The 16,446-nt window shown below is 40.6% G+C and overlaps 1 protein-coding gene across 1 annotated transcript; it reads right to left on the bottom strand.

Annotated features, from left to right (window-relative positions):
- Nucleotides 1-209: 209 nt before the first annotated feature.
- On the bottom strand, nucleotides 210-15,942 carry sec63 (SEC63 homolog, protein translocation regulator). Its single transcript, XM_067571811.1, has 20 exons — nucleotides 15,630-15,942; nucleotides 14,588-14,687; nucleotides 13,018-13,132; nucleotides 12,779-12,891; nucleotides 12,606-12,667; nucleotides 11,578-11,636; nucleotides 11,410-11,460; nucleotides 11,164-11,272; nucleotides 10,859-10,953; nucleotides 10,578-10,710; nucleotides 9,596-9,688; nucleotides 8,547-8,692; nucleotides 8,270-8,417; nucleotides 7,917-7,999; nucleotides 7,682-7,750; nucleotides 7,373-7,528; nucleotides 7,083-7,259; nucleotides 5,502-5,702; nucleotides 4,258-4,362; nucleotides 210-2,953 (listed from the first exon to the last, which is right to left on the bottom strand). Exons 1-20 carry the CDS (start codon nucleotides 15,751-15,753, stop codon nucleotides 2,816-2,818), a joined length of 2,277 nt encoding a protein of 758 aa, XP_067427912.1. The 5' UTR covers nucleotides 15,754-15,942; the 3' UTR covers nucleotides 210-2,815.
- Between the last annotated feature and the right edge of the window lie 504 nt (nucleotides 15,943-16,446).

Consider the following 16,446-nt stretch of genomic DNA (forward strand, 5'->3'; position numbering starts at 1 on the left):
GTACAATGCATGTGAATGTCATATTATTGGAACGAGCAAAGCAGCGCTTTAAGATGAAGCCCATAGAGTATTATTGCAATAAATGCATGGGAACAGCCTGGTATTTACAACTGCCTGAAATATTCTTTTCTAAATTTATAGAAATACATTAAAAAGTCTTTCTGCATTCAGTTATCAGAAGTTCAAGGTGGGAAAAAAATGAAACTATCTCATTTAAAAGTTTTTATTTGAAATGATTTTAAATACAAATAATATATTTTTCCATTTACAATGACAGTTCCTTTGTAAACAAAAGTGGCAGATAGATAGTCATTGGGTAGTTTGTCCAAACTGAGGCGGCCTGCCCGCCTGTCGCCTGGACAAGGTCTGTCATGGGAGAGATGGTGTCATATTTAACCTCGCTGCAGTTTTTTTTTTCCCCACACAGCGTAAAATCACTGATGCTACATTCTATTGCAGAGCAATAAATACTCAGAGTTCAATATTACCTGTTATCATACACCTGCTTTGAACACAATTACAGGAGGGTATAGTGCACGCATGTGAGTTTTGTTTGTGTGAGTGTGTGCATGTGGTGTAAAGGAGAGCACGTCCCGGGATATTCAAACCTTTATCTCTCCCACACTAACATGACACACACTAGTATATACCTTAACAGAAAAAATTAACTTCTGAGTGTGGATATTTATGGTGAAAGATTTCTTTTAAAAACTGAACTGCAAAGTCATCAACATAGCGAGAGCCCACAGAGCTAAACACAGGGAAGCTCTGATTTTTCTTTTTTCCCCATTCATGAGTCTAACAGATGTAAAACTCAGGGTTAGAATGGAATAAAACAAGATGTATGTGTAACATTTGTTATAAGTACAGCTTAACAGACAAAAAAAAACAACTAAATTTAAATGAGATGGGCTCTTCTTGGTTAGCCAGAACTGCTCTGTTTTCCTCAGACAGAAAAATTAAAAAAAAAAAAAAAAAAAAGGACATTTACTTAAATGGCAGTTGTAATTACAAAACTAAGCTTGTTTTGCTTATACGACTAAAGAGAAAAAGGTGCTGGACAGAATATGCTTAGTCTGACACTACAAGTTACTTTCGACAGGTTTTTTTTGTTCAAGACACTTTCAGATCACAAGTGCTGTTCGACCTCATACTCTAATCCCATTACAACAGGGTCCCAAGGCTAAAACCCCTTCAGTCACATTTCCCATATGACTGCTAACCCTCTTTCTAGCAGACAAAAACTGTACTCAGAGGCTTTTGTCGTGGCAATATATCAGTGATATGTATCCCGAGACAGAGGAGCTAGTAATTTACTATGAACAGACTAAACCTAAACTGTAACAAAAAGAAAAAACACTGTAGATCTTTACAAACACAAAGAAACTATTTTTTTTTTTCTGCTCTCCCAAGAACCAGAGGTGCATGGCACCCCGCAGACTTGTATGTTGTGGTATTTCAGTTGTATTCATAAGGCCTTTTCGGACAATGAGTATAGACTGGAATGTGCTACAATTGTTTAAAAAAAAAAAAAAAAAAAAAAAAAAAAAAGGATGAAGAGAAAGGAAGTCACTTTTCTGAAAAGCCACAAGTATGTTTATACTGTATCTATCTATTTATATATATATCTGAGCCCCTTTAAAGTCTGAAAAACTCACAACGTTTATGTAGTATATGGACAAGAAGAGTACTAATAATTCAAACAAATCTTAACACTGCAAGTTTTGTCATTCCCCCCTCCCCCCCCCACCGTTATACTTGGGGTCATGATTCATTTCAAGATCCACCTGCTTTCAATCAACAGCTTTCAGAAAAATACAGTTTGACGTGGATCGAAGGGGCATCGAACAGGCATCATTGACAGAACCGACTGGAGATCAGTATCCATCTGTGGATTTACTATCATCATCGTCCTCTTCAGCAAACAGAGAGAGTACAAGGACATACAAGTGACTGGCTGGAAAAATAAAAACTGATGAGACTCAACTGTGCCCCACCCCCCCACCCCCACCCCCCTTTCCCCACGTGCGCTGAAAGGAGCAAACGTCCCATTGGTTGACTCGGATTGTGGATCCCAGACAAATAGGGCTAAAGCTCACACTTCTGCAGTTTAAGTGTACAATAGAAAGTATCATTGGTGTGGCAAACATCGGTGCTGAGTGATGTTAAAATTAGGAGCGAGAGCGATGTCATGATTTCCGTGTGGAGGTCATGTGTTTTGTTTTTTTTTTTGTTAATTTTGCAAACGGAATTAGCTGTTATACATCCCCCCCTTCTCCCTTTGAGAAAAAGAAGAAAAAGAGCCCAGATAATAGGTCCTCCAGTCCACAGTGTGTCAATCTTTCATACCTGTACAAAGACTTACAAGGTTACAAACACACGTCATGCACTCACACTGGAGTGCAAACACACACATTCTTAACAGGCAAGCACACACGCGCACACACACACACACACACGGGCCTGGGTAAGTATTCACAGAATTCTCTTCCGCAAGCGACGGAAAAATGAAAGTCTCTGTAGAAAAGGGAAAATGGAGGGGCGGGGTCACAGTTCATGTCATTGTAAAGGTAAAATGGCGGAAGAGGAGCAGGGCTCTGTATATATAAACTGTCCCCGGTGATTCTTTGTGTGTGTGTATGTGTGTGTATGTGTGTGTGTTTATGTGTGTGGCAGGCGCAACCTTGCCGCTCCTCGCTCGCTGCTCTTGAGTGCTGTTGTGGGGTCAGGAGTGGGTGGGTGGCCTGTCCATGGGGGGGGGGGCGGTGAGCGTGTGTGTGTGTGTATGTGTGCGTGTGTGTGTGTGTGTCGGCATTCAGTCGTTGTCCTCGTCGTCGTCTTCACTCTCCTCGATGCCGTCGCTGTCCTCCTGCTCCTCGTCCTCCTCCTCCGTGTCGGGGATGTCCCACTGCGGGTGGTTGTCCAGCATGGCCTTGGCCTCGTGGACCTCCAGCTAGAGAAAATACACACGAGAACGTATTATGGTTGCAAACTCTTAAAAGTCTCTGCAGAGAAATATTAAGGCCTCCGAGTTTTAACTGGTCAAATTTTTCTTTTAAAGAGTGATGAAAGACTTGCTGAAAATCCTGCTTTTGCTGCCATCTAGCAGTTGAAATTTACAACCCTAAACGTAACGTAGCATTGCTTTTAAGTTTAACATAAAATCACTGTCATTCACTGGGATTCACTGGGAATATTCAACTAGCAGAGATCATTACAACCATGATTTACTGCCGTTAAAGATCAAGTGATTCATTGCCGGACAGAATTCATTGTTTGACCTGTTTTACAAATAAAGCTGCGACTTTTTTTAGAATTTAAAAATCAACATAGAATCAAACTCTAAACTGCAAATAGAGAGAGACTAGCAGAGAAGGGACTAACTGAGAGCCTGTATATCCACTCTGGCTGAATACAATGAAGTGAAATGAATTAATTAAGTTCAGAAATGAAACAAACGAAACCTCGAAGAGCAATTCGGAAAAAAGAATCAAATCAAATACAAATACTTTATTTTAAGCTAAAATGCTGTTAAATAGCAATACAATCAATGTCAGCTGCACTACAATAAAATTAGGCAGTATTGTGGGGATGTTTGTACTGATGTTTGCATATTTTGATTGGGTGTTTATGCTAAGCGGACCACAGGGTGGAGGCCTAATCACTTTGCCTGCCTTATCATTTGAATGTCAGCCATATTGGTGTTGAAGTTTACCATTTCTTAGTATCCTTTGTTACTTATTTTGTTTATATTTAGTAGTGATTGATGATGATTGGAAATAAGATAATTAATCTGTGTTTCATTAATATTTGGTAAAAGCAACTTATCTTTGTATAGATAATATTACATTATTGTGTTTTGTGCTTTTGTTATTTTTTCAGTTTCACTCCTGATACTCAACTACTTGTCTAGTTGAAGTTCCAACACTTCAGCAAGGACAGTACAAGTACTACTTATGCTTTTGTTTGGCTACTAGATTAACAAATCCCCTTTATTCTCAACACCTTGGCAGTAATTAACACCATTGTTCAACAAGCTTCTGCTACATTTTGGCTGTGTCTGCTGGATCTATTGTTCCAGTTGCTTTGGCAGGCAAAGACCCATTATATCCAGGACAATTTACAGTACACTGATTTGGATGAGTAAATGGTGGATAGTAAAATCTGCAAACCACTTTGGCCAGTAGCAGACATCGCACACATATGAGCACACACACACACACACACACACACACACACACACAGTTTTCGCTTCACCTTGAGTGGTTTGATCTGGTCCAGTCCCAGGTAGGAATCAGAGCGGAGGATGACAGAATATTGGTAGTTGCCTGTTTTGGAGGGGGCTGGAAATTTCAGCTCCACCTGGAGAACAGAATACACACACAAAATGAAAAAAAAAAAAAAAAAAAAAAATCACAAACGAGGTTCCCCTTCTTTTATCTATCAAAAATAAAAACACTAATAGAAGCAGTAAAAGTAGGCAAACCTGTAAAAGACAGAAAAATATAACGGTAGTTGTTGGCAGCTGTTACTGATGACGCACAATTACCTAGCTGCAGACAGTCGCAGTGCGGTAGGTAATCACAAATGAACCGCCAAATGATGATGGGGTCCAACTGTAAATATTAGACCAGCATTACCTCGGGCTGTGATTACTATGTCGCGCAATTACATGGCAAACATCTAATTATCGGCACAATGAAGCAAATTATTATTCAGCGTGTGAGTGGAGAGTGAGCCGTAAGCACGGCGACAATTTACAGCCTTGTTGGTGAAAGCAGCCCTTCTTGCCCTCCCCAAAAAACATGTCTGTCAAACACGCAGCGTACACGCGGTCGCACAACACACGAACAACAAAAGGAACTGTTGAAGTGACAGACTAATTGATTGCTCAACAGTAAATGATCACCTCTTGCTATTACATTCCCTCACAGCGGGGACAGCTGGTCCTGCACACTTACACAGGCCTCATTAAGCTTTTACTTCCCTGTCGATCCTTATTGTAGCTCTAGAACAACGGGATCAGAGGTCCAAATTGGGCAATATAAACACACACACACACACACACACACATATATATACACACACTCCTCTGAGGGGATAATGACACAAGTGCAAAAGGTTGCCTAGCAACAGGACATGAGTGGCTACGGTGCACAGGCAACACTTTAACTTAATGAGACCTTTCTTCTCCAGATGGATTATAGTATAAATTACAAGATACCGGCAAACTAATTTAATTCCACACACAGAACAATCAAGTCTTATGAATTGACAATATTTCGGATAATCGTTTGATCATTTAGTAAGGAAAATGCCAAACAAATGCTGATTCCAGCGTCTCAGAAGTGAAGATTTGCAGCTTTTCTAGGTTTAATATCATTGTTAATTTAATACCAATACAACACTAGTTATTTGAAGATGTAACCTTGTGCTCTTAGGCGTTTATCTTAATTCTATTTTTGACATTTAGATTTAAAAAATGTGATCAACAAACTCACCTCTTCTGTGTCTTTTAGCGTGCAGACGTGGTAGGGCATGGAGACGAGGGTTTGATCTCGGCGGTCAGCGATGTAGAGCCACCACCACTCCTGCTTCTCCTCAGGGAAGTAGAGGCTGTAGACGGGGTGCGTCACCTTTGACTTGGTCTCTAGCAGGGCCCGCTCTCGCCGCTGGATGCTTTGCTGCAATGCCTCCCACTCCTGTGTGTGTGTGTGTGTGTGGAGAGCCGGAGGATCAGGTTAGGTATGGGTATGGGTAGTGTTTCCTTTCCATTTGTTAGACCTTCTAGCCTTGTCAGTGGGAAGGTTGTAAGAGTTATTTTATATTTTGGTCATTATTTGTGGCTAAAACACATGACAGTCAAAGCATTATCACAACATATAATAACACAGTGATTACTGTGGCCTCTGAACATGACTGACGCTGAATGATATTTTCACCATACTGCTAAAGCCTAATACTGATGTATGTGTGACATATAGGGTATTTATGTGTATCTGCCCGCTCAATTGTGACATTATTTTATACATATGATATGGATTTTGTATCTTTACAGATACCATACAGATACCCCCCATTCAATTTAATGCATAACTGATTTGAGTACAGGCACAAGAGCAAATCTGGGTATATAAACGGTTGGCTTGTGCTGTATTCTTCAGTTGGCATTTACACCTAGAGTCAAGCTACTGAAGACCAGCAAAATCACTGTTTTTCATTTATTATTACAGGTGGGTAAATGTCACCTAAGCACCCTCAGATTTTATCAGTAGTCTACCCTTGATAGATAATTTGTTTATATAGTTTGTATTGTGCTTTGTTATATTGTTTGAGGGAACTGTAACGTAAGGTAACTGCATACGAGTGGATGCAACCCAACCGTCACTAACACTAGCGTAGTTCCTCAGGGATTAAAGCTGTTATTACTCTAATTTTGACAATCTAACCTGTGACAACACATTAGCTTAGTTTGTAAAGAATATAACTGTTGGTAGCTGTTGTTGATTTTGTTTAAATATGTTGAATTGTAACTTTATGGGTTATTGTTTGTCGGACGATTGAGCTAAGCTAACTAACGCTAATGTCAGCTGCCACTTGTTGCCATAGCAACGGTACACATTCACATGTGGGCTAATGGTATGTGGGAGTGCAGAATCAAGCGTCAGTGTAAACATAGTCAAGATATATTGTATTAAGCACAGGATGTGAGATTTTAGTAGTTAGTAAACTTTAAGAAAAGAGCTTAATTTGTGATACCGTTTAATTTATTGTAATGTTTGGGCTCATTAACTGTTTTCTATAAAATATACTAGTCATAAGAATTGCAGATGAATGAGTTTTAATACCTTTTTGTTATTTTTATACAATACTGTGATTGTTGCCCTATATCGTACATTGTTCTAAGCCAGATCAGTTAACAGTTACACCTAGAGTAAAGCTACTGAAGACCAGCAAAATCACTGTTTTTCATTTATTCTTTCAGAATAAAACGATCCCCCTTTTTTATAAATAATATGTTCATCCTGAGTCCAGTGTGATTCGTGTGTGTAACATATGCACCCATATGAAGTTTCCCTGACCTCCTCATCATCGCCAGCCATCTCATCCACCTCTGTGTCGCTTTGTTTGTCACTGTCTTCATCTCTCTCGCTGGGAGAGTCCTTGTTGGCCTCGCCCTCGTCTGACTCGCTGCCTTTGTCTGAGGCCTCGTCCTCTTCCTCCTTTGCTGCTGCCGCTGTGGCTGCTGCTACGACTTCCTGTGACATAAAAAAAAATGATATTAAGAATGTTTATAATTATATGACAAATGAATCCAGTTGTTTATGAAAATCATCAAGCAGCTTTAACTCAGCTGTGATTGGAGACTCACATTTCCTGCCACGTTGCCATTGGCCTGCTTGGTTTTGGCAGGTGCAGGAGTGGCCTTCTTCTTGGTTAATTTTTTCTTCTTGGACTTAGCTGTCTTCTTAGCCCCTTTACTCTTGTTCTGCCACACTTTAGTTTTGGCTTTACTTGAGTCTGCTTGCTTCAGATAGAAAGAACAAAAAAAGGTTAAGTGAACACCACAAGATTACTTCAACCGTTCAACTTTTTATCAAGGCAAAATCTGAACAAAGCTGAGTTAAATGTTTTATAAATGGCTCTAAGTTAACATGTTCTGTGTGTGTGTTCTCCTTACTGCTTCCTCTGTGTTGGCAGCCTCGTCTCCTGGACACGGTGTGGACTCCTGCTCTTTTTCGAACACCTCCTACACACACAGCACACCAATAGAGTTCATTCATGCTTTCCAACAATTGCATTGAGACAACAGTACACTCTAGTGGTCATCCAAGGCAGCAACGTTCGCAAAAGCTGCTTTCTAGTAACTCACTGTCATGTCTAGTTATGTCTCACCAAATGCAATTATTCCTTACCGCCATTTTTTTTCTGGTTAAGGTGACAGTAACTGTGACGATAGAGCCTGCAGTGATGTTATTGCTGTCTTCATCATCAAGGACTGCAAACACAGGGAGAGAAATGCAGGGTCTTTAAATGACAGGTCACAGATCTATACAGTTCCTCAACACATTTGTGTAAATGTTTTAAAACTAACTGATTAGAAGATAAGCCATCATCTGCTAAGTTTACTGGCACATTTTTTCAATCTGCATGCACTGACATATGAAGGGCATCCATTTGGCTGACTGCATGTGGAGTTTTTTTCAAACATATTAAAGGCAGTTGGTGGCCAAACAAATTTTGAATGTGTGTATTTTTCAGGACTGACCCTGCAGTTTGGTATCCATGGTGATGTGAGGGAAGCTGCTCAGCACAGCCATGACCTCATCGTACTTCTCCTCCCCCAAGAAACGCAGCATGCTGCGTCTGTCTGAGTCTTTGAGGCTCACCAGGTCCTGCAGGCTCCGAACTTTGTACTAAAGAAGAGAGGAGGAGGCCAGTGAGAGAACAAAATAACCACCTGCACGTAATTTTTTTTTTTATTCCAATCTGAATTGTTCACACGATATCACATTTGTGTGCATACACAGGCACTCGGCAGGTACCTTCTTAGAGATGCAGTAGCGGAGATGCTCCTCTTCAAAGTGGGGCAGCTGCAGTAGTGGTGACTTGGACTCCTGCAGGCCCTGCACTATCATCTGGGTCAGCTTCATACAATTCTCAATGGTTACGAGTCGAGGAGCATGGAAACCTGGGCAGAAGCATGTCAGTGAGCACACATTCATGAAAACTACAGGCATCATGATTTTGACTCAAGAAGTTCAAAGAAAATCATTTCCCAACAAAAAACAGGAACAGATGTCCTGAAGTGGCAGAATACAAAGAGCAAAAGGTGTTTTTTGTAGTTTTATAGATGCAAAGTTTGACAGATGTCCCCAACAAACGGTCATGCTAGTAAATGTGCAAAGATAACATTTACGTCAATAAGAGACAGTTGCAACTTGGGATGTGCCAGTGAATGTGCAAAGATAACATTTACGTCAATAAGAGACGGTTCCCAGGGAAGTTGAGAAGGTGGATGATCAGTCATATCACATTCTGGTTCTCTGTGTGCGATGGTTGAAGGCCGCTAGGCCCATTTTGTATTGGGAGAAATGTGAAAGATGCTGAGACAGTATTATTTCTAGGCCAGGTGCAATTGATACATCTTAGAAAAGTCTGAGACACCATTGTTTCTGAGATGAATCATGCTTGGATTATTACCAAAGTGTCAAGGTCAAACAAGGTGGAGTCTATAAAAAAAGCTCCACATTAGGAGGGGTTATGAGAGGTATATAATATAGTGTTTTATGATTTTGCATTAGGTTCTTTATCCCAGGATCAAGACCTCGGTTTGCTTTGTATTGCTCTTTATGCACAATAAACCTATTCACATTGAACTCTACCAGCTTCAAGTGTATTTCTTTGAGTCTTTCTCTAATAAGTTTTGAGTTTAATGCTAAGTTGTGGGTGACCTGAAGACTTATTGGCCCATCTGAAGAGTTCCCACAACAACAACTTCCCCTGCATGTCACAGTTTTATGGAAACTGATACGTCTGCACACAATGAATAAGACATAAAACACAACTATGTATATGTGTGTGGAGTGTTTACCGCCTCGGCTGTTGGCCATCATGGTAAGCTGACAGCCCACGTTGATCATCTCCTGAAGGAGAGCTGGGCTCTTCCTCACCACAAATCTCTGATCTGGAACAGAAACACACCACACATGTTTTGAATAACATGTTATGACCCTTCTCACGTTTCTTACAGAGAATATTTTCGCTGAAAGTACTTCCAAAAATACGATTATTGTAGAGATAATGGCTGAATATTCACTTCAAAAGACACTTCATTGTGACTCATTAAGCCTCTCCACTGTCTGGATAACATGCAACGCTTTACATTTCACAACAATATAGAGCCAAAAGGCCCCAGTTGTTGTTTTTCTCCAGTGTGCAAGGACGATTTGGTAGCGTTTTTCCAACACAACTGAAGATGGTTGAGGATGCTCATGTAAGTCAAAACACTGGTGAAGTTTATGTGTTCATATCATGCACTGTGTGTTCATTAGTGCAGCTCCCAATCAGCAACCTTAAAAAGTGGTCAAAAACATGATTTTTTTTTACAGTTTCCACACAGCTTGAGAAAAACATGTTCTCAAGTGCTCCCAATACCTCATGCTAGTTGAGTATGTACTTACTGTGTGTAGGAGTGTAAATTTACAAATAGGATAGGGTTGTATATTCATAATGAAATCTTGTGACTTTACAAGATGTGTGCAGCTGTGTTGCTAAGCACCTTGTGCAACTGTTTAGTTTTGCATCACTGCATTCATTTTTGAAAGAACCATTTGTGTTTCTTTGGAGAAGGCTGACAAGGTGCTATGCTAGCTAACTTAATGTGTATTATGTTAACATACAAAATTGAGCAGATAATGACAAAATCAGATTTTTTGGGAAAACTTTTCATTCTTGGAGTAGCTTTTAGAATAGAACATGTAATACCTGATCAGCTAGTAAAAAAAAGATTTTCATGACATTTCCAAAGACTACAATACCAGTTCTTAAAATTCCATATTATAAGACCGTCCTACCTTCCTCTAACTCCTCTGATACCTCCATACGTGCAAGGTGAGACAGCACCAAGACCCTGGCCTTCAAACTGTATGGGTAGCAGAATGGAGGCTCCTTCTTCTTCACGTTGATATTCCCCAACTCACGGATCAACTGCAAGAGAGACAGGAGAGGTTGTTGCCCTTCTATTAAAAAAAAGAAAATCCCCTTCAATTTCTTGACAGTCTCTATTTTCCTGACACACAGATGCAGACCTACACATCCACTTTTGCAAATTCCTCTCCAATGAGGCTGCCATTACCTGTGGCACTTCAATGTTGTCTGTTGGCCGTATGGTGGCTTCTTTATTGCTGCGAGGGTCAAACTCAAACGCTGCTGTCAACACCATGGCTAACCCTGGAGGACAGAATCAATCGGCCATTAGAATTAGTGAAAGAGAATCACCATATTTGATGTTGGTGTGGCTGAAAATGGTCACATTGGTGGATTAATACATTTATATTAATCATAAACATACATTAATAAATACATTTATCTAGTTTACATCTGGTCCAGTCTTGTACATTATACATTCAGAGGCACTGTGGTCTGGGAAGTGAAACTCACGTTTCATGTTCATGTTGGGCGTTTTATACATAAAATGCATGAAGAGCTGTGTAGTGTTGATGAGGATCTGGTCTCCACTGTAGCGGATAGAGCGGTACCACCACGTGCCCTAAGACACACAGAGAAAAACAAACAAGTGGATAGAAATAGAGAGAAAAATGAGACACACAGGGTGTAAGAGGTACAGAGGTCAGCGATTTAATACATTCTTTTGCACAGAATCTGGTTTCAATGGTGAGGACTCACCACAACAACAGGGAGGATGACCATAAAGGCTAGTCCATATACCAACAGCACCTACAAAAAAGGAAACAAAAATGTTCAGATATCTCTGCTAGTCAAATGCAACACAGTTCAATTAAATCAAGACAGGTTAATGAATTAAAACTTCATTGACAATGAATCAATATATACCAGCATTGAGTTCTTCTGGTCAACAATCCAGGCAGGCAGGGCAATACCAAAGCTGGTTGCTAGAAAGGGAGACATAAGAAGCAATGGATCAAAATGGCAAAAAACACAGGTAAGCTCTGCGGCAACCTCGGTGTTGTGGAAAAAAAAAAAAAATCAGAATTACAGGTCACCTAATGCCATAGGACCAAGAAAGATGTAATTCCAAATATATTCATTAAAAAAGTAACACAAATCAAACTATGAAAATGTTAAAAATGGTCATTTCAACTGTCAGAATTTAAACCATAGATAGATGATACTTTAAGGAGCCACCAAAATCTGGATAAACGCATTATTTTTGGTGCTAGTGGGCACCAATGACACCTGCTTATACAATGAGAGAGCAGCCATCATTGGAATGAATTGGCTGCTAATGTTTCAATTTATCTTCCATTCATGACTACAAGACTCTGACTCACCAGTGTCAAGTAAGGCTGTTGCAGTGAAGGAATTTCCCCTTCGGTGATTCAGGCTGGCTCAACATTGCGGTATGTGGTTTATGCGGTATTAGTGCCTTTTTTTTTTTTTTTTTTTTTTTTTTAAATAAAAATCAAGGTGTGTTAGACTGATTATGTGTCAACCAAATGGAGCAGCAGTACCTGATGAACATGGAAAACACTTTAAATCATGTTGTGGCAGGAGACAAAATTGGTTACAGCCAAGTCCCCTTAAACTTGGGATTTATGAATGGAGTCTGGCTGGATGTGCCTTTAGATTTTATGATTTGTTTAAAACTAGTTTACCTCACATGTGGTGACCCGGGAGAGTTTAAGCACATAACTGAGACAAAATATTCACACAGACATGTTTTTAACTACCGAGCATCAGCACCGACCCCATGTCAGCTAACCCTAAGCTGCTTGCCTTCCAGAGCGGTTGGCTTGCCTATAGTGCAGTATTGCAGTTATTGCAGCAGTCCTTGAGTCAAGCACAAAAGGTGTGTCAACACATAAAAACTGAGAGACAAGACTGAGAGTGGCTTAACTCACCTCCTGGACCATCTGGGTTGCCATACACTTCCCAGTTCAGCCGAGACTGTTCATTGGTCAGACTGTGGAAAAAGATGAGTGAAATGGTAAATGAATCAATCAAGCCAAATACTGGGGTGCAGCAGCTTATTACTTTAATTACTTCTTCATCTAAAAACCTGACAGACACTTACGCAGCATAGGCTTTGGCAATTCTCATGAATGTGGCCTCATCACCACCTTTGTCAGGGTGGTATTTGAGTGACAGTACACGGTATTGCTTCTTGATTTCTGACAGCGATGCACCCTGGAGACAAGAAATGTAATTACAGTAACATCTTAACATACCACTTATACATACATAATTTAAGCAATAGATATAATTGAATCAAACTTATGAGACTACAGCAGTCTGTATGTTTTGTGTGTTTACCGGGTCCAAGTTGAGGACTTCATAAGGATTATACTCCTGGTACTCTCTGTCAAGCTTGGACACCTTGTAGGCTAGCAGCAGGAACACAGCCCATCCAAATAACAAGGCTGCTTTCCTGAAAATGTCAACACACAAACAGGAAACAAATGTCACCCACGAACATCTCTCTTACCTGAAGAAAACAACAGGCCCATTTTATTTTTACACTGTGGCTTGTAGTCTTCATTTTTATCAACATTATTATTATTATTATTATTATTAGTTTCTGAAAAACCAATCCAGCAATGCAAACTAACTTTCAGTATTTTTAATAATATTAATTTCTACAGCAAGCTCATCTGAATCTGCTGCATACAAGCAGAAGGGCAAGAGAGGTTCTAACATTGTTGTTGTTTGGTATTTATGCATGGAAGTTGAACTTGTTTCCATGACAATAGCAAAACCCTTATGGCCTGCTCTGCAGCATCTGTTGCCATGACAACCCCACACTAGCCTGAGTTGCCAGAGTAGCTCAACCAGAAAAATACATGATGGATTCCTATAATAAATACCATCGTTATGATACAGTTGTGAGGAGGAAACGGATACTGCGATTCTGAGAGACGAGCTGGGGCTAGTCATTCTTATTTACTCAACTTCATAAACACATTTTATACTGTAAACAGCTTGAATCACAACAGATGAAAAATAAAGAATTTATGAATTTGGACAGTAAAAACAGGATGTAGGTCTGGTGACAGAGCAGGAGTGGAGAGTGGGAGTATGAAGACAAACGGCTGATGAAACAACAAGACGACACTCAGATAGAAATGCTGTGACAAGATAGGCAGAGTGAGGCACTGAAGAGCACTTGAGCACCCATCTTTCCATTAACCACACAGACAGAGTGAATAAACAACCCTGAGAAAACAGCGTCATGTTAACAGAAATGTTAAACAGAGTGCAACGGAGTGTTTACATCCATGAAAACAACATGAACTGACGAAAATCAACCAAAACAATCACTTCCACACACGCATGCAAGCTGGAGTCTGCACACACTACAGAGAGCATGGCCTATGCCTCATCTTCACACCACAGTGAGACTGTCCCTGCCCAGCTGAAAACACACAGGGAAGCAGAAAGCTATCAGGAACAGCTCCTGTGATGGTAGGATGACAGAGCTTTCTCAATGCAAACAGCTCAGGCAAGTCACACCCAAATGTGTGAATGATGTGATATTTGGCAAGGGAGAAAAGAGCCGAGGAACAAAGAGTTGAAACCTGTTATTATATTACAAGTCGTGGCCATTCAAGATATTTATATAGACGTAATCCAGCTGAAACTGCACTTGAATCAGGTGTAACACATATCATAGCTCCATAAATAACTACAAAGAGTGAATAATTCAGGAGTATCATCATCTCAGGTTGAGATAATACCAGCTGCTGTGGAAGAATTTCTTGGAAAGGGAGGCGTAGTAGGCCATCAGATCACCTGCAATCACTACCTGAACGTCCTCCAACTAGACTGTGGATTTGTATACATCATGTTTATTTTAGTAAACCTCAAACCAACTCATTGGACTTACTTTAGTGTTGGGACAATGCTCTGCTGTGACTTCATCAGCCTGAGCCGGTACCACAGACACCTGCCATGTACCCTCCGCAGGCTTTTCAGACGCAGTTGTTCTGGGGAGAGGACGGACAGAGAGAGGGATTATTGACACATTAGCACTATTAAAATCAGTCACAATCAATACTATTAATGCCACTGTTATTTGAGAAGGATTACTGGTGTTTGAAGATAATCTAAATCAGCAGAGGGTGATATTTTTTCTGAGAGCATATTGTTGTGGATATGTTGGCCAAGCAGGTAGAGATGCATGTGTTTATTTCACTCAGCTAGAACAGTGATAAAAAGTTTTATCAATGTATTATAATGCAGCAAGAACAAGGCAACATTTAGTCAATGTCATGCTGTTAGCTCATAAAACCAAATTCCACTCAAATTTGTTTTAATCTTTTATCAAGACATTAAGCTGCACATTGTTTGCTGCAGTTTATAGTGACCTGTCATTAAAGCTACTCCAAGCACACCAGCTGAGTAAAGTTTGCCAGCATATGTTGCATAACCTATGTTAGATATTCGCTATTGTTGACAAACTTGTACTAAGATAAGGACTGATCAGGATAAGGTACAAAGAAGGCACAAAGGCAAGCTGGAGGACCTGCAAGAGTGACGCTGGCATTTACTGTTGACGCTTTAGCTTAACTACCCAGCACTTGAGATTTATGTTTACCCACTGAAGTAGTCTGGCTGGATATGAGAAGTTAAGACAGATGGATAGCCAGTGGCTTGTTAAATAGTAAAGCTGGCGAGTAAACTAAAGCTCTGACTAGTCAAATAAATGTGAACATCATCTCTGCAACGTCTGCTAGCTTACATTTACAAGTCAATGTAACGTTCGGTTGGGTTGGACAGCCTCTGCATCTGGTAGCAAGCAAACCAGATTAATAGACGGCCAACTGGTGAGCGTTTACCACCCAAGATAGTGTCTGAATAGTTCACTAGCTGATGTTAGTTAGTTAGTTAGCCAAGTTAGCAGCACCGAGGCAGACATCGGGCCTTACCAGCATTCTGATCCCGGGGCCAGAGGTAATATGTGGCTGGGATCACAATAAGTCCGACGAAGGACGTTAGGAAATAGAAAAAGGTATTGCCGCTGTCATCGTACTGAAACTGTTGCCCGGCCATTTCGTAGCGGCGCTTGGGTCGCCCTTCTTCTCCACCGCCGCGCTTCCCCCTTCTGGCCCAATGTGTGCGACTTGTCAGTTAGCTAGCCAGCTAGCATACAGCTCTAGCAAGACAGCTCTGAGTATACGTAGTATAACGCCTGCGCAATAGGGGTTGTCGGGGTTGTTGAGTCGCGCTTGCGCGAACCGCTCCGCCATCTTGGACAGCTAGGTACGGGAAAACCACTTGGACAAACCACAGGTCACGATTTTTAAATCGCTTTTCTCGGTTCGAGGAAAGTTTTACAAATATAAAACCTCCATGGATCAAAGAGTCATAATTGATGTTGTTTGCAGTTCGAGGTGTCCTGTCAACAGTTTTACAGACGTCTCTTTTACAGTGGTGGTCTATGGGGAAAATGCGGTGGCGCCCTATCCAGCTATTATTGTACATCCATGGCGGCAATCTAGCTGAAAAATGAAGCCACTGAGGGAGTGCCAAAAACCTGCATTCTATCTAATGGCCATCAGGGGGCGACTCCACTGGCTGCAAAGAGAAGTCTAATTGTATTGAAGTCTATGAGAAAATAACCCTACTTCTAACTTGATTTATTACCTCAGTAAACAGTTTCCTAATGAGTTTATGATCTCAATCGCTTGTTTCAAGTCTTCTTCAATACAGCATGATGTTCATTTTGTAAATTATGGCCCGTGA

Source organism: Thunnus thynnus, chromosome 18 (genome assembly GCF_963924715.1).
Source record: "Thunnus thynnus chromosome 18, fThuThy2.1, whole genome shotgun sequence".
In the NCBI taxonomy this organism is placed as follows: Eukaryota; Metazoa; Chordata; class Actinopteri; order Scombriformes; family Scombridae; genus Thunnus; species Thunnus thynnus.